At 42.5% G+C, this 18431-nt stretch overlaps 1 protein-coding gene across 2 annotated transcripts in view; it reads left to right on the top strand.

Annotated features, from left to right (window-relative positions):
• The window catches only part of DGKI (diacylglycerol kinase iota), a 200229-nt gene extending 198059 nt beyond the window's left edge, over positions 1-2170 (top strand). For both annotated transcript variants that reach the window (XM_030960423.1, XM_030960422.1), the window contains one exon: positions 346-2170. In XM_030960423.1, the coding sequence (XP_030816283.1) occupies positions 346-462 (117 nt within the window). In that variant the 3' untranslated portion in view covers positions 463-2170. The remainder of the gene's footprint in view (positions 1-345) is intronic.
• The last annotated feature ends 16261 nt before the right edge of the window (positions 2171-18431 follow it).

The raw sequence follows: 18431 nt of genomic DNA, 5'->3' as shown, positions 1-18431 counted from the left end.
TATAATATATGTTATATTAAAAGAAAATTATATATTAAAACTATACTAAAAGAATAGAAGATGACTGACCAGAGAATCTGAGACAGCTGGACTGTGATTGGCCATTAATTAAAAACAACCACATCAGACCAATCAAAGATGCACCTGTTGCATTCCACAACAGCAGATAATTATTGTTTACATTTAGTTTCTGAGGCCTCTCAGCTTCTCAGAAGATCCTAACGAAAGGAAATTTCATAAAATACGTCCGTGACAGGCTTCTGACTTGTTAATTGTCTTCTGTCTAGAAATTATCTGTTCGAAATGTGTTAGCACAAGACTTTCTTTTCATGTTTCTTATTACAGGGTAAGACCCCTCGTGACAGGGCTCAGCAAGCTGGTGATCCAGATCTGGCCTCCTACCTGGAGAGTCGACAAAACTATCAAATGGTTTCCCACGAGGACCTGGAGACAGCAGTCTGATGTCTGAAAATGTCCCAGAGGATCCCTGGAAATCTCGAGACTGCACCCGAGGCACTCGGGCCTCGTGTGAGGAAGAAACTGATGGAACCCACGTGTCTCTCGCTCTCGAGGAAAATACCTGAGGACATGCCACCAGTTTCTAAGGGCTACTGAGTCTTGCTGGGAACGGTTCTGTTCCATAAGTTAGCCCATGATGGATGAGGTGGGACATTCAAAGGTCTGTGGAATCCATAGGCCATGAAAATTTACCTTTATTGCTTCCAGCAAGTAGCATGAACTTCTCCCATGTTCATCTGTATAATTTATTTAAAAAAAAAAGGAAAAAGGAAAGAGTAAAGAGGGTGTGGGGGAACAAAATCCAAACGAACCGGTACATTAAGCCACCCAACCAGGCTATCCTCCATCCTTACAGTTTCCTGCATTGCTTTTATTCTCCTGTTCCCCTCACTTCTCATCAGTTAAATATTACCTGTTATCTCTGTGTTGTCTTCACAAATGGTCAGGCAGTAGCAAAATGTTTGAGGAGCTCTGGATGCCCTTAAGAAATATCCAGTGTTTTTACCAGCTACATTCCCTCCCCTGCCATCCTCTCAGAAGCTGTGTTGTCAGTACTCAGCCCCCATGGAGTTTCCTTGCTTTTGGAGGGGATGCTGCTTATTGCCTTGTTTCCCAGGGTTTGGGCACAGTCAGATTTACCGCAGTGACAAAACCCAACCTCATCATTGCTGGGCATATGGTTATGGTATCCTCACAAGACAGGCATTTGTATGGAAAAGATCTCTATGGGATATTGCATGTTGAAATGGCAGAGCAGAAAGTCATCAGGAAGGTTTCTCATATCACTTTTATGCCTGTAATGGCTGACCCAGCTCTTCTCAGGTTTCCAGCCTGCCTAGAAGTTGATAGCTTCTTTAGTTCTTTATTTCTGAAAAGATGGATTTTACACTGGGGAGAGATTTGTGCAAGGCTGAGGGAATTCTGATGGACTCGATGGCAGACCCAGTCCCCTTTGCAGCACAGCCTGAGGGAGCAAGGAGACCTGGAACATCAGCTGCCAGCCGGGGCTCACTGCTGCCAACAAACAAATGGGCACTGGCCTGGTCACACTGGGAATGGGAAAACCTCCTTTGGCTGAACCTGTAAACTATCTGATTCTTCAAGGGAGCCAAGTTTTGGGGAGTCTGTCCCTGGAGAAAGACAAGCAGCAGCTCTTTGCCTTGTTACCCACAATAGGTTAGAAATGTAAAGCTTAGCTGCTGTAAAGGCCAGCTGCGTCTTCTGTACTCATCTGTTCTCTGTCTTATAACCATAAAAGAAGAGAAAGCAAACAAATACACAGGCATAAATAAAATGTTTCATCTTTGGGTTTCCAATTGCTACAGATATCTCAGTTGATGAAATAGCAGAGCTTCCACTTCTACTTTGTCAAACCAGTGCCCATGAAGATGCTCATGGCTGACTTTTGGCATAACTCTTGCAATACAGTTTTGAATTTTGCTTTGTTGTTTGATTCAAAAGATCCACCAGTGTTTGTTTTCACATCCCTTGCTAGGGATAGCTCTCTGATAGATGGTGATCATTGGGGTTACATACATTTGGAAACCATGAAAATAACTCAGGTCATTATCCAGATAAGTTTTTCTTCTTTGGTAGAAGTGGAGAAAATCAAATGAATGCAATTTTTTTTTTAAGCACGAGTGATTGTTGTGGTAGGGAGGGGGGGAGCTGAATAATATATTTTAATTTTTTTTCCTCTTTTCAGAAGTTCATTTGATATGGGCAAAATATTTCTTTAGTATTTCTTCCTCTGGAAGGAAACTATATATATTTGTAATCTATAGATCAATGGCAACATGAAATGTATTTTGTCTTATTTTCTGTCTTTACCTTTCTCATTTAAAAAATAAAATATGAAAGCCAAATTACTTCCCTTGATAATTATCCAGGGGCTTGTGGAGAAAATAAGTATGTGTATATATTAGAACAGAATTTGGCAACTGTTAAAATAAAAACTCAGAATATAGTTTTGGTGTATGTGATATTTCCACAAGGAAAGATCCTCACACTGTAGTTTCACGGTAGGCCTTGCATCATTTCCCAGCTGTGAGAAAAGACATTAATGTAATATTTCTATACATTTGATGAAAACAAGAATGATGTTATCATCACTTTAATCTTTTGGTCTGCTTTACTGATCTGAGAAATGGAGGAAGTTTCAACAGCACAGGAGCTTGGCTCTGTCCTGTGCTGAGGCCAAGCTGAGTATGAAGCTGGGAGAGCTCCCTGATCCTTTAGTCCCATGAAGCAGGTGGAGCAGTAAAGGCTTGCTTTCATCACAGGTAGCCTCCAGAGGCCAGATGTGCATTATGGTAAGGGAGCTGCTTCTGGTCCCTCTGTCCCCAATTGTCCTCCCCTTGTCAGCTCATCCCTGGTGCCCAGGAGGTGCCTGCAGCTGTGGCTGGCGCTGGAGCAGCTGATCAGGATGGGCAGATTTCCTGAGCAATTTTGTGCCATTTGGAGTGCTCAGAGGAACTCAGAGCACATGAGAGAGCGTGGCTTGCCTTTCTCACCGAAAGCTGGAGTACAATGATCAGAGTGAGTCTGTCGTGTCTCTGGAGATCTGCCTGTGCTGTGCGCTCAGCAGGAGACAGCCACTGTGTGATAAAAACAGCCCCCAGCACTGGAGGCAGGGCAGGAATGGGCTGGATGTGGTGCCTTTGATGTTCAATGTGTCCTGAAGCACTGCACATGTGATGCACTGGATACTGGTGATGTTTGGTATCTGCAGGTAACAGCACATCCGTTGCTTTCCACAATGGCCCATGTGTGGCAAGGAATATCAGAAGTTGGTTCACTGAGGGCAGTTTGGGACCGGGACTATTCCTTACCCTTTTCCGGTGTGGTGGGATTACCAGAAGCAGCAGGCTTTGCAGTAAAGGTAACACAGGTATTGAATCTCTGGAGCACTTGGGGTCTAGGTTAGTACAGTACAGCTGTGCCTGCACTGGGCAGGGCCCAAATTCCAGTGTGCAGCTGGGAGTCCACTTAAATTACATGTAAAACATTTCAATTTACTAAAGCATCTGTTCAGTGGCTGTGTCTGTTAATGTGTGTATATTACTATATATATGTATATTTATAAACATCAGTATGCATATATATCAGGTGCACACATACACATGCAAACACACTTGAAATTGTGCCATTTGAGTGATAAATCCCCTAGGGATGTTTGGCTACTGAGATTGCTGGACAGACAAAATGTCATTTTCCATTTTAATTTGTTATTAAAGGGAACTTTTTCAGTAGGACTGAGGAGCTCCCAAATTGTTCAGTTGTACTGGTTTTACTATATCATTTTGGAGCTAAATGGAGGGAAAGAAAGTATTTCTAATGTTGATAAAATAAACTTAATTTTGTAATTTAATAGCATCAATTACTCTTATTATTTCATGTTTCAATGCTAGAGGTACTTTTCTTGTGTTATTCAAGGCATGATGGTGTCATACATTTTTTACTTATTATAGCTTAGAATGGCAATGGACAGGGGCACCTTGCACTAGACCAGGCTGCTCAGAGCTCCATCTAAGCTGACCTTGAACACTTCCAGGGATGGGTCGTCCACAATTTCTCTGGACATCCCTCAGTACTGTGAGATGTGAGGCTGAGTTTTTGCTTATGTAAAACAGGGGTTCAAGGCAAATTTTGCCTGTTACAAAACTGGTGTCAGACTCCAGTGGATCTTTCACCATTTCATGTGGTGTCTTGCTTGTCTGTGTTTTAGCACCTTAAGATGTCTGTAGATGTTTTTATTGAGACCTGTCACTCTTGCTTTTCCCCAGCATCAGTAGAATTGCTCAGTCCCAACTCATGGTGCTGTAGCCTGGATTCAGTCTACATGAGATGTCCCCTGCTGCTTGAGAACTGTCATACAGAAGGACCAGAGACAAAGAAAATAGTACAAAATTAATGTTTTGTTGCCACTGATCCTCCCAGGTGTATTTGCTGAGCTGGTACTGTTGTGTAAGAATAGATGGGGCACATAGTTTTTCTGGTGGTGTGGCTGTGGGAGGTTTGCTTCAGTAATATTTCATGGCTCTTTGGCTCATTTTTGTCTTTGTCTTTGCTGTGACAGGGAAATGTACGGTAGTGAAATTTTCTAACACAAATTCACCTAGAAGGTGGCTGTTTCCCTTTCAGCCATCCCAGATGCCTTCTGTGGGACATGCTTATGAGTTGACCCTTCCAGGATGACAAAAGTATGATGTGATCTGCCTCTGGGGTATGAAATGGGCAAGATACATTGGTAGCCTCGAGTTTTCTGGGAGTTTAATAGTACTCAAGAAATGTATGGGCATGCTGGAAATTTGAATGCCTTGAAAAAACTCCAAGGAAATTCTGTCCTTGTACTCTATGTTCTACAAGAAAAAAAGCAGTTCCTTGTGCTGATCCATTTGAGGTGTGTCATTTGGCTTCTCCCACTTTTTGCTTCTTTTGCACCAAACCAACATCTATAGAGAAGTGTTTTCTAAGACTTGTTTTTAAGCTTGCTAAAAGTAACATTTTGACCTCCATTTTACCTATTCTTTTCTATTCGTAAGATAATGTTTCCTCTTTTTATTTTCCTCAGTGAATCTGAGCCAAAATGATACAGAGTTATTAACTTTCTAATTAGTCTAAAACATCCAATGTGAGTAACTCTGGACATTTCAGCTGTCCTGGAAACAGCTTATATTCCTGTGCCTTTCTGGATGCATGCAAAGCTATAGCAAACAGTATTAGAGTGCTTATTGTGGTACTCATCTAATTTGCCTTTCTTAAGTACTATTCTTTTTAGCAGCCTTAAATTCCATGATCTGCCTGCCAAAATCTGTTGATTGCAACAGCAACTCAGTGATGTGCTGCAAGCTACTCCAGGTGGCCATAGCAAGTGACCATGGCTGCTTTTAGTCCAGGTTCTGCTATGCCCTGGACTTCTCTGGAGTGAGATCTCCTGCAGGTACCAGAGCTCAGGGGTTTCCCCTCCCTGGCTGTTCCCAGCACTGCTGCCCGTGGTGGTGCCCACAGAGGGTGGTGTTCTCCCATCCCCTGTAAATGTGCCCTGGAGCAACACCCCCTGCCTTGGCCAAGGAATTTCCTGGCCCACGTATGGAGCCATTTGTGCAAAAGGGGAAAATGCCCTCCCTGGGGCCTTGATCACACCAGTAAATTCATTACATTTGACTTCAGTGATTAGGCAGGCTTAGAGCTGAATAACCTTACTGTATTCAGCCATCAGAGTGCATCTTGTCTCCTGCCTTATTTATAAGGTGCCACATTCCAGTCTCAGCTGCAGTTTCTCGTTTCCCTGGCTGATTTAAAAAAAACAACAACAAAAAACCCCAAACCAAGAGACAAAAAACCAATCCATCCTATGCAGTACACGTGTATCTAGTTACCCAGAGAGTGGGGAAGGCAGGGAGATAATTTAAAAATATTCTCATTCTGATGTAGCACATCATGACTTCTAAAGTCTGAGCAGGGAGAAGCCTTGCAACAAAAGCATTTGTTTCAATATTAACACATCTATATTTCAGGAAATAATTTGATGCTAAGCCCTGTTAAAACAGTCTAGCTTACGCTCTTAGATCTCCTATGTGTCAGAGATTTGGGGAATCTAAGGAGGCAGTAATCCTCTTGACAGGCACATAAAGATAGGTGAATGCTCAAAAAAGCATAAAACCACCTTTCTTCAAAAATCTGTTTCTATTTTGCCACCCTCATCTACTAGAATCAGAATCCTGATTTGGGAATGCTATTTCAGAGTTCAGCAATATTTTAACAGCCTCAGCATTCATTTGCAAAGTATATAGAAGCTGTAGGGATTTGAAGTGCAAGAAAAAAAGCACTATTTCTTTGAGCAATATAATACTACATATGTAATTGCCTCATCTCTTGCCAGCCTCCTTTTGCTGGTGAAGTGCCACACCTGGCTCTTCAATTAGTCCCTGTCTGGGAGGCTGCTTGATGTGCAGCCCAGCACCCAGTGAAGTGTGCACTGTGGCAATCCAGTGCCAAAGTGCTGCTGCAATTACCTAACTACTAGCAGACAAAATTCATTTCTTAGTGTTGCACTTCATTTTAATGAGAAAAATGCCCTTCTGATTCCAGCTACCTTAGTGACCTTCAATTTCCACTCTTTTCCTCAAGCTGTGGTCAAGAAGAGGTAGAAGGTAATCTCTGTTCCTACAGAATCCAAATCCTGTCTAGGAACTCTACAAATCACTTAGGTTTGTAGGTGTGGAGAAGAAGCTCAAGAAGCTCTTGAGTCTGATGCAGCAGACATGAGTGATTTCTACTTGGCTAATTAGGCTTTAATAAGCAGCCCCACTTTTCTAGGGCTGCTTTTCCTGTGTGACATTCACATAAAAAATGAAAGATGACAAAATTAGAAAAGCAAATTAAGCTGGCCCCTGGGAATGGGGAATTCTAAAGATTGGCTTCCACATGCATTGCTCTTTTCTAGATAGGGAGTTGCAATGCTGTAATGAGTAATTATGTATCATAATTAGATATAGCTAATTGTAATAGTGAGGTGGGTGCTCACTGTGTCCAATATTTATGTCACCCAGATGCAGAGGTATTCCTGCCCCTGTAGAGATCACCAGGCAGCCTGGAGGGGGAACAGCCTTCTGTTTGCAAAGCTTGGGGCTTTGTGAAGTGAGACGTGAGCCCTAAGGTGAGCAAGGCCACCCCTCCCTGCTCCTTAGCCACGCTGGAGGCTTTCCTTCCAAATGAATGGAGGAAATGCCACATCAAAACAAATGTTTTCTGTAGGTCACCAAGTGAATTCATAGCTGTCTTTCTTCTCATGTCCCCTGCTTCAGGCCTTTTCCAGGGACATTTTTTTCCCCTTTATCAGAATGGGAAGTGTGTTGGTTAATTGGAAGTCTGTTGATGTGCCTGTATTAACAGAAGTTGGGTTGTTGTGGTTGTTGTCTGTGGTCTTGCTGCTGTTGTAATCCTTATCTGCATGGCATAGGGGAGAAGTACATTCATGTCAAAGCTAAGGAAAAAAGTGATCTTGCTGGCAGCTAATGACAGGAAGGAAATAGAAAATAACATTATTTAAATTTAATTTTAAATATTCTTTGGTGCTCTTTGCTTTTCCTTCATTTCCCCTCCCTTTTAGAGTTTCTGTACTGAGGTCTTTAATCTTTCATCACCTCCTCTTTCCTTAGCTCATTCTACCTTCATTTTTGACTGGAAAGGTCAAAATCCTGCTCATGTACTTACTCTTGGGACGCTTGTGCTTGACCAGTCACAGATGGTTGGATCTCCTCTGACCATGTACAGACATGGGCAGGGAATGTTGAAATTCTCTGTACTAGGAATGAGCTGGATGTGCAGCACTAAAGGCTCCTCTGAGGGCAGTTGTAATGCCCAAGTTGTAATCTCAGGATTAAACAGATGATTAAACTTCCGTATGATGAACTTGGGTTTTTCATGCCTGAGGGCTCAATTTCAGCCTTTCCAGACTTAGTTTTAATATCAATAGGAAAATTCTTACATCTATTTTTTTTTTTTTTTGGTCTATTCTCATGCTTCTTCCCTTTGTGATTTTCCCATTAAACAATCTTTGCCTGGGCAAATGCAATTGTATTGCTCTGTGCTTATGCTTGCAAGAAGAGGCAGCTGCTTCCAAGTGGCAAAGTGAGTGTGCTGGTCTCTCATGCAAACTGGCTGGCTTTGCTACTGTACAGCTTTCTGCTCAGCATGTAGCTCACAGAAATCACAGGGACGTGGCAGGGGCTTATCAGGATTTTTCGTTCAGTCTACATGTCACTGCAGAGTGATTCTCTTCCATCTGCCTCCTTTGATCATGCAACAGCTTTGGGAGGAAAGAAAAGAAGTGGCTGAGCCTTCAAAGCACTGAGCAGCTCTTGGGAGCTTTGTCTCTCCCCAGCTTGCTGCTGCACCTCACAGAGCCGGGAAAGGGAAAGCAGGGGATGCTTTATGTGCAGAAAGATCAATCTCTCACCTCACTGGCAAAAGTAACAACTCTTTGAAGGTACCTGTTCTGACACCCCACCAGTGCCAGGTAGGGTGTAAAATGCATATGGACATCAGCAAGCCTCTAGGAGCTGACTTCCTTTCCTAAGGGCTCTTCCAAGCTCTTTTTGATTCTCTTCCTGGTGCCTCAGGACAGGAATTCCTGCCTGTGTCTTCCCAGAGCCATCATCCTGAGGATGCCCTTTGTAATGGGTGCCATCCTGCTGCCCTGTCACCATGTGTTACACGTGCTCTGTGTCCTGTAACTCCATTGGAAAATGAAATAATCAAGAGTTAAAATCCCTTTCAAAATGGACTTAGGAGCTTGGCCACTGACCCACCAGGGTGCAGTGCACTGGGGAGAGGAATATGGAATGGAATAGGACTGCCAACATTTCTCTGTAGAAATCTCCTCAAGGTGAAATGTGCTTTCACAGTGGGAAATGAAGGTTATTTTTCTCCTGCCCACATTGTTTTGTGTTGCAAACCCTTTGCCAGTCATTTTGGATGCAGACAGCTTTTTGGAAGCAGGAGGCTTTTGAAAGATTTTTGAAAGTCTAGCCAATGATGAAGCTGAGGACTTGTGTTCTGCAGCTCCCACACAAACCTTCTGGCAGTCCGTGGAGATTTTTGTGTCCTCTCTGAGTCAGTGAGCAGAATATTTTGGTACAAGCTACAGGCCTGCCTTTGTGGCACTGCTATTGCTGCTTTGCTTCTGCACAGCTTTTAGAACAGCTGTGGTTTTGCAGCCTTGCATTGGGAAAAACCACAGTGGTATGGGGGAAAACCTGCTTTTCCTATAGACACAAATACTCCTCAAGCTGCAGTTTTGTGCTAATGAAAATGCAATGTATGTATGCAATGTAAACTAAGCTTGGTTTATGAGACTGTCACAACTAGCTCGGTGAGGATTTATTTCCAGCAAGACCTGACTTCTTGTTTTGCTGCAAAACAAAGAAGATCATGCAAAAAAATAATCACTTGGCTTAATGGTATGCTTCTGTCTTATGATAGTTAACAAGTTTAACTGTGTGCCACATGGTTGTGTCACAGAACAGGGAAAGTATTTGCTTTCAGGATTTATCAGAATTCTCTCTGGGAGATACTGGAGTCAAAGAGATAGGGCCAAAGGTAGCAAATCAAGGCTTTGAGGTTGCATTCCTGCCACTTCCACTGAGTCCTTTGGGTAAATCATTTAGCCTTACTGTGCCTCAGTTTTCTTAGCTGTAAAATGGGGATAATATCATCTCCCCACACACAGACAGGTAAGGTGTTTTGAGTTACAAGCCTAAAATATGCTGTATATTAACTATTTTTTAGTTGTTTGGGTTTTGGGTTTTTTTGTCTGGTGATTTGGGGTTTTTTTTTTTTTTTTTTGCGTGGTTTTGGTTTTTTAATTTTTTTTTTTCATTGTGCCTTGTAATATTATTCTGCAGCATCCTGCTTCTTTTGGAGACCTTTTTTGCTCCAGACAGTGAGAGTAGCCCTGTCCCATGCTTTTTAGTTTAACTGGTTTAAGTTGAGATAGTAAAGAGGGGTGGAGAATGAGAATTTTCCAATTAGCTATTTTGCACTTTTCATGCTTGATTTCCATGTTTGAGCTATCTTGTATTAAAAGTTGTAACTCAGGTAATATTTCAAGTCAATGAAAGCATTCAGGTGGTTTATCTCTCTTCAGAGAAGAGTATTTTGCTGAATTTTAGAGCAGCTTTATTCCATCACATTGAGTTCATTGAGCAGAGAATGTTTCCTTTGGGAGTGCCCATCTCAGAAATAACTGTTTCTGTCACCCCTCTGCTATTGTGCTGGTAGGACAGAGTATTGCCTAAGAGTCCAGAAATTACCAGTTTGGTTTGTTTATGTGAAAGGTTTCTGGGGAATGGAAAGAAACATTTGAGGGAACAGATTCTCTGGCCTTCATATTTACATCTCCTCTGGCAAATGGGAGATGAAAATTGGTAAAGTACAAGGACAAGGGTTAGCAAAGATTTAGGGAACTGGAAGTGCCTCATGCAAAAAGGAAGAAGGCTAGGAGAGAGTCATCAGGCCAGGAAGGAGTGGGATGGTGATGAACAGACTCTTGATGGAAAGGCTGAGTTTCATCAGGCTATATATATATTTATATATACATAGATAGTGGTTCTTCCTGGAGATGGTGGAGAAAGGACAATGGGCAGATTTTGATCTCTTCTGCACTAGCTTCACTTCTGGTGAGCCAAGATGTGACTGAGGTCAGAACCTGGACCATTCCATGATGTGTTTGGCCCCTTGAACCGAGCAGTACATTCAAATAACAAATGAGCATTTTTAACCTACATTTCGTGGGCATCCAGAGTTCCAGTATTTGTATATATCCTATTATCTGAACCCACATCTGTTCCAGGAGTTGTAATAACATCTCAAAGGGCTCTTTTATGCTACCTGACCCCATGCACAATGCACTGGAACATCTTGAGGCTGCCAGCTGGCAAAAGAACCCCAGGCAGGCTGCAGAACCATGAATGGAGGATATGTGTTTAACAGAGAACCAAGGCACAGGTAATTTAATCATCAGTGAGGGGGAACACAAGAAGGAGGAGGGGCTTTTTGTAACAAAGTAAGAAAGTATTTTCTTCCACGATTTTCTTGCGTTTCCTATTTATACAAAGTATCTTGATCACTGCGTCGCTAACCAAGGAGATTTTAAACTGGGGGAAGGAAGAAATATGTATACAGTGAAAGAGCTGGTTGCTGATCCTTTTGGACGCTTTTTCTGTATTGTGACTTGTGTGGAAATGTACAGAATAAAAAGTGAAGAAGCGCATGCCTTGGCTGGGCTGAGTTTCTTTGTGTTATTTGCCAGCTGAGCTGGGTTGCTGCTTCTGACAAATGGAAAGACTGGTGTGACTTGGAAGTTGTGAAGAGTTAGGGGCAGTGGAGGAAAGGGAACCAGGGATCAAAATTCTGCATATGTGTGTATGCTGGTGTAGAGTGTTAAGCCTCTGGATAAATAAACTTCAAGCTCATGGTAAAGAAAAAGGTTAATGATACCTGTTAATATTTCCAGGAACATCATCTCAGTCCCTCAGTAAGCTCAGATTGCCAGCACAGCCCTCAGTGTGTGCAGGAGAGATCCAGCAGAGATCAGCAGGACTCTGATGTAGGTGTGCAGGTCACCTCAGGTTCTTAGCTGTGCATCTCAGGAGAGTTTCTCCAGTGCATTCCCCGCTTCACCTCCATGTTTTCTCAGGACTAACCCATAAGCATATAATGAAACTTCGCTTGTTCCTGCCCAGCTGTGTCTGATTGAAGAATTTTTGGGAATTTCATGGTCATTGCTTGCTTTCTTGTCTTCAGCAGCTCCCCTCCCTGCCTCACTCAGGAGTTTCTGTGCCATTTCTGACACAAAAGTTTTGTAACCTCTCCTCTGTGCAAGTCAATATTTCCTAACAGCTCCCCTGTCTCTGCTGTTCCACCCTGAAATAGTATTTCTGAATCATTCTGTGATGTTTCCTTTGTCCTGTCTCTCTGGGACAGTGCCTGCCCCCAGAACACCTCCCTCACACATGGCTCTGTCTCCCTCCTCCACTCCAAGCCCTTTGATGCTCACTGCTGTTGCCAGCAGCCAGCTGTGTGCTTGTCTTTTAAAGGATGCCTTAAGCTCCCTTTTCCTGCTGTCTCAGACAGCTTAGGAATATTATCATTATTAATAAGAGTAGTGCTAAAAGCACTGACTGCTCTGCCTGTGCAGGACTGGCTGGGGCTGGACGAGGATGTAGCCTAGCTCTGAGCTCCCTGCACAGCAAGGAACAGCTACCAAGGGCTGCTCTGACATCCAGGAGCCCTGTGGTACAAAGCCCTGACTCCTCTGGGGTCCTTCTCAGCCACCAGCTGCACCGAATGGCTGCCAGCTGCTCTCTGGAAGTGTCTGTGCCGGAGAGGAGCTTTGGGATGCGCTCGGGGCTGCCCCCACAGCAGCCTCTGGAGGTGCTCACCACCTGCAGGCTGAGCTGCTCAGTGCTGCAGCTAAAAATATGAGAAAATAGCTTCTCATCCTGCTGGGTTTGCACCCCAAATTCTTGAATGTGTGTGGCCTTACACATGTTCTGAAGAGAGTCCAACTGCTCTTTTCTCATCCATTGTAATTTGCCCTGTAATTTCAGCTCTGTTAACTGTTTCTAACACAGGGCTGTTTCTTGCTAACATTCCCTACAAAATTCTTTAATACAGCTGGTGCAATTCATAACTATATATGCACACACACACATATATATATTAAAATATCTATCTCATAGGCTAATAGACTCAAGTGAGGAATACCCTTTTTCATGCAACCTTTCTTTACATATGAAATGTAATAATGTTTCTTTAAAAAGCTAGAGCTTTCATAGTAGGAATGTAACTACAATGAAAACAATAAAACCCCATTCTTGGGAGGAAAAAACCCCAATCCTGACAGGAATCATTTGCTTTGAAATCTTTTCCCCCCAAAAGCCTGGCAGCTTCACTGCAGCCAAATGATTTCAGCATTTCCCTGCAGTTAAAATGTGGTTCTCCCTAACAAGGGACCTTTTAAACTACGTAGTGATGCTTGTAAGACATGTTGCCAAGGTTGTTAAGTCTAAAAATAGGTAAATATTGGAAGCAGTCTCATAATTTCAAGGTGTTTGATCTCATGTTCTCACATTCAAGGCTTGGTATTGCTACATGAGTATTGCATTTGCAGCTGTATTAGTCCACAGCATCACAAGAAAACCTTCAGAGGTGCACCCTCTGTTTCTGCCCCATCTATCCACAACTTTCACAGGCACCAGGGATGTGTGAGTGTGCGTTTGGCAGGGTGAAGTTAGAAGTATTAGTGGGTCAAGTGCATGGATTCTGCTGCTCTCATTCAGTAAGGCAAGCAGTTCTGTGGTATTAAAGGTGAGCTGGGATTTCCAAGACCCCAAAAAAGAAAGGATTTGTTTCCTGTGGGTAAGAAACTGCAGTTGGCTGCTGGGTGTTAATTCAGATGGACAATCTGTAGATGACAGGAAGCCAGGAGATTGAAGCACTGTCTGGTTGGCTCCTATGAACTGTTTGCTATCAGGGAACTAACAAAAATCAGTAGGACTGACTGTCAGAGGAACTTCTGGCTGCAGCCTCCATTGTTCTCCATTTGCCTCCAAAGCATGTAGCACCCTCACAGTAAGGACAGAGGTTTCAGCTTTTGGATTAAACCATCTGCGAAATTTAGAGGGAGGAGGAGGCTTCTCACCAAAGCATGGGTGTAGACCTGCTCAGGAGGAAGTTCTGTTACTCTCCACAAAACATGGAGGGCACAGAGTAGTTGGAATCTGTTTTGTTGGTGGTGGTTGGTTGGCTTTTTTAAGGGTGATAAGGGAATGGAGAAGTGACTTAAAAAGGAAAGAATAAAATTAAAAATGTAGTTCTGAATATTTTGTATCATGCAGCTCATCAAACCTGAGTGACCTTGAGTCAAAGATGGTGTTAGGTGATTCAAACTAGTGTTTGGTGTCTAGATTTTGGGAGTTTTCTTCTTGATATAATCAGCCAACAGGCTGAGGACTGTGTTTGCTTTAAACAGGGTATGATTACCTTCTCTTTTTGTTAATGCATGTATGTACCTCATAAATTTCTTCACTGACAGAGCTGATGATGTTCTAACAAGCTCTGGTCTTTCTCAGTCCATTTATGAATACATTCTTAGCTCCAGGAGCATCTGTGATTTGCTAATGGGTCTCACTCTCATCCCTGAGGTACATCCTAATGGATGCATCCTAATGCAAGGCTCCACATAAATATTAGGGGTTATTATTCTGGCTGCTCATTCTTTTTCCTTGTTCCTCCCTTCTGCCTTCTATGAAATGTACAACGAAGGGGCAGATATGAACAGTGGTGTCCAGCTGAATGAGATGGTTGTACAGTAAGGGGTCACTGCATAACCAGCAGTTTCTCCATGCAACACTGCCATTAAAAGTTCTTGTTAGTCTTTCCAGTCACTTGAAGGGTTTTTTTGTAGCTTGAAGTTTTCACTAATACAAAGCCAAGTGAGCATTATGTCTGACTCCATAAGTCACCCTGAAATTCTTATACTGGGTTTGCAGCCAAGCTGATTTTTACTTGCAGTGCCCATTCCTAAGAAGTGACCTGCTAATGGGAGAGCTAGGTCAGTATTGCAGTGCTCTGGAGATCATCTATGGCTTTTTATCACCTTTTAATAATGAAGGAGGTCCAGCCTGTAGCCAGAAATGAGGCACCTTTGTGCTTATGTGGGGGAAAGCGAATAAGGGATAACTAGGATTATGAGGCACTCTTTGATTTAGAATGCCAATACTTTCTGACCTTCTTGTTTAAGATTTCTTTTTTTTTAAGTTTTTGTAATTTCCTGTACTCTAATTTTGAAAATCCAAAAATACAGGATCTGATTATCTTCACTTTTTTTTTTTGTTATTATTAATAACAAACACTGAGATTAATCTTTCCAGGGTATCGGTTCACAGTTCCTTCTAACTGGCAGCCTTTTCCAATGTCTCAGCTCAGTCATCTGACAAAAAAGATATCTGTAAAAATGGCAATATGTATGTGTAAGGTGAAGGGTCTGGAGCAAGGGTCCTTAGAGGAGCAGCTGTGGGAGCTGAAATTGTTCAGCCTGGAGAAAAGGAGGCTCATGGGAGACCTCATTGCTCTCTACCATTGCCTGAAAGCAAGTGATGGTACAAGAGGGAATGGCCTTGAGCTGTGCCTGGTTTGGTTTAGATTGGATATTAGGAAAAGCCTCTTCATCAAAAGGGTTGACAAGCACTGGAGCAGGCTGTCCTGGGAAGTGGTTGTGTTGGAGCCACTGGAGGCGTTTAAAAACTGTGTAGATGTGGCTTTTAGTGATGTGGCTTAGTGGTGGATTTGACAGTGTTTGGTTAATTGTTGGACTGACCTTAAAGGTCTTTTCCAACCCAGATGATTCTGTGGCTCTAGGAAGGTCTTGGATCCAAGGAATTGGAAATGGTGGATAATTCAGGAACTTCAATGTCATTGGCCAAAGTTGGTTTCTCTGCTTTAGATTCTTTCTTACTACCTGTGTCTTGGGGAAACAAAATTTCCTGGCGTGAGAAATTAAAATTCTGTTTGCAGACTGAGATGTCCAGCTCTAGCTGTCTCAGATCTGAACTTTGGTCCTACCCAGGCATGTTGAACCTCATTCCTATTGCTGCTGCCCTTTTTTTCCTAACCAATGTGAGATTTTTTGGAAGCTCTTTGTTACATTTCCTCACTAGGTTACAGAAACAATTTGTGTATATTATATAACCTATACATATATAAAAATTGTACAATACAAATGTAGACTAATTTATGTTAGTGGGAATATCTCATCCAGTCTTGCACTCAAACCAGGGTCAACTTTGAGGTTAGGGCAGGATTATCAGGGTTTGATCCTTGCATTTAGGATCCTTATTTTAGGTCATACCAAGTCTTTCCTTGGATTTTTATAAAAGCAGAAGGAAAGAAAAAAGTATTTGCTATAAGGATCAGCGAATATGAATTGACAAATGGAAACACAAAATGTGTATGATTTTCAGAATCAGGTGCTGAACACACTACAGACAGCTAAAGAGAGGCTCCTTTTCTCAGAGTCACCCAGGAAATCACTGGTGGGTGTAAAGAATAGACCTGCAAGTCCTCTGACTCCCACTGTGTTAACCTCACATCTGGCAGATTCTATTACACTGTGAGTCTCCCATTGAATTTTCTCATTTCTGCAGTCTCTTGTGCCAAAGGTATTTTCATGAACTTATGCACTTTTCTTTCAGTTGGGTTTGTTGTGGGTTGTTTTTTTTTTTTTTTGTTCCCTGAAGCTAAAAGTTGCATCCCTATTGTGCAGAAAATAGGAAACAGATTTGTTCTTCTCAAATGTGTTGGGTCTTTAAATGGAAACTGGGAGGAGAAGGAGGGGACAGCCTGCAGCCCTGTCACATTCTTTCCATTGATACACATGGACACCAGGAAAAAGTCTGATTCTGATCCCCTAAAACAATAGATATGGAAATGTTTTCCCTTTGTTTAGTTTTTCTTCTGTCCATCTTAATGTGAGCATGGCAGTAAAAAGCACTACAGGGCCTGGTCTGAGAGTTGTGTTCTCTGTTAGTCAGTGGAAAAAGAGAGAGCTGCTCACTCCACAGGTTCAAATACCACTGCACTGGCCAACAACAACAACAACAAGAGGGTTTTATCTCAGTGTGAGCTGAGCCTAACAGCTAAAGAATGATCTGTTCAGGGCACAGCTGTGTTCATGCTTACCCAAACACGGCCATGGAGGAGCACTGTGCTGGACCGGAGGCAGCACACAGAATTTCCAGGTAAGCAGGTAGGACATTGCTCATCTTCCTGCCACAAGGGTGTGAGGTGGAGGCTCCCACGGAGGTGTCATTATGTAGACACAGCTCAGCCAACTGGCTCAGGCCTCAGTGACCACTGTCTTCCAGTCCTCTTCTTGTCACCATTTTCTTCAGTAGCCATGAGGAAAGGGAATCTGATGAGATCTGGTGCAGCCAGATCCTGAATTGTCCACCATTCCCAAGTCCTTGGAGCCAAGACCTTCATAGAACCATTTTGGTTGGGAAAGACCTTTAAATCAGTCCAAGGCAAAGAGCAACCAGTGCCAGCATGGTTTGTCCTGGTACGGGAGAGGGAAAAATGCACCTGGAGCTCCAGCCAGGGGGGGCAGAGGGGCCAGTTCCTGTCTCACACATACACACACAGAGGCCAGCCAGCATCCAGAGGCTTGAACTTAGCATTTATTTTCCTTACTAATTGAAACAAAACCAAAAACTTTAACTTACCTTAACCATTGGGATAAGCACCAGTATAGAGCATGCAGTAATATTGATGAAGCTTTGAGCTCTCAGATGAAATGTGCAACAGTTTTTAATAAAAAATGAAGAAAACTAATTATCCTTATGGTAGAACTACTGTTCCAAGCCCTCTTTTTTAATTTGCCTCGATCTTTCAAACTTACCTTTTGAAACAATAATGCCCATTCTTGGCTGTTGCTCTGAAATATTAATTAAGGAAAAAAGCAACACAAAAAGCTACACCAAAAAAAACCCCAGACCTTGACCAAAAGTGACTAATTTAATCCCCTTCATATCTTTATTACACAAAAGCTTTTAAGAGTTCATAGTGAAAAATCTGGCACAAGAATGAGGGTCAAAACCAGCAGTTCAGTCCTGCCCTGCATCTCAAGTATTGAGAGATGTATGAAACAAGACCTCTTCAAGCTGGAGGACATTTAGTTAATGACTTTAACAGCTATGAATGCCAGAATTTTAAGAGTCAAGTTGGTCAAGTAATTCTGCACAAGAGTAACAGGAAATCACTTTCCATTTTCTTTAATTTATCTTCATTTTTTAGACAGCCTGAGCTTAAAAATGGTCTGAATTTTGAAGAGGTTCCAAATCCAACACTCTTTCTCGTCTCTACCATCCTGCAATACAAAGCACCTGAATGTTAAAACAATATTGATGGCCTCTCTCAAATTCTGTTCAATGATCTTAGTGGGTGGGATTTGAATTTTGAATGGTTGTAATCAGAGGAAAGTCTGATGGTTTTGAGACATCTTGGGTGATACCTTGATGTCCCGGGAATTGTGATCCTGAAGTTTTAGAAACATATTATTATTGCAGCCTGAGGATGTGCAAATTCCAGTGAATTTACCTGCTCTGTTTTGTTTTGGGTTTTTTTTTTTTTTTTTTTTCTTCCTTTAATAACAGTAAGCCCAGCACAATTTGCCTTGAATCCCCTTCCTAGAACAGTTCTTGTAGCAAAGTACCGGGTAATGTTTCAGACTCAGTCACACAGCTGGCTTATTGTGGGGAAAAGCACAGGTGAGAATCAGCTCCACAGTGAGGAGAGCCTGCATGGATCTGGGCATTCCTTCAGGATATATCTCCCTCCTAGCCAGG

The sequence above is a fragment of the Camarhynchus parvulus genome, chromosome 1A (assembly GCF_901933205.1).
Source record: "Camarhynchus parvulus chromosome 1A, STF_HiC, whole genome shotgun sequence".
NCBI lineage: Eukaryota > Metazoa > Chordata > Aves > Passeriformes > Thraupidae > Camarhynchus > Camarhynchus parvulus.
Note: the sequence above shows the minus strand (reverse complement) of the source record. Positions and strands in the feature narration are given on the sequence as shown.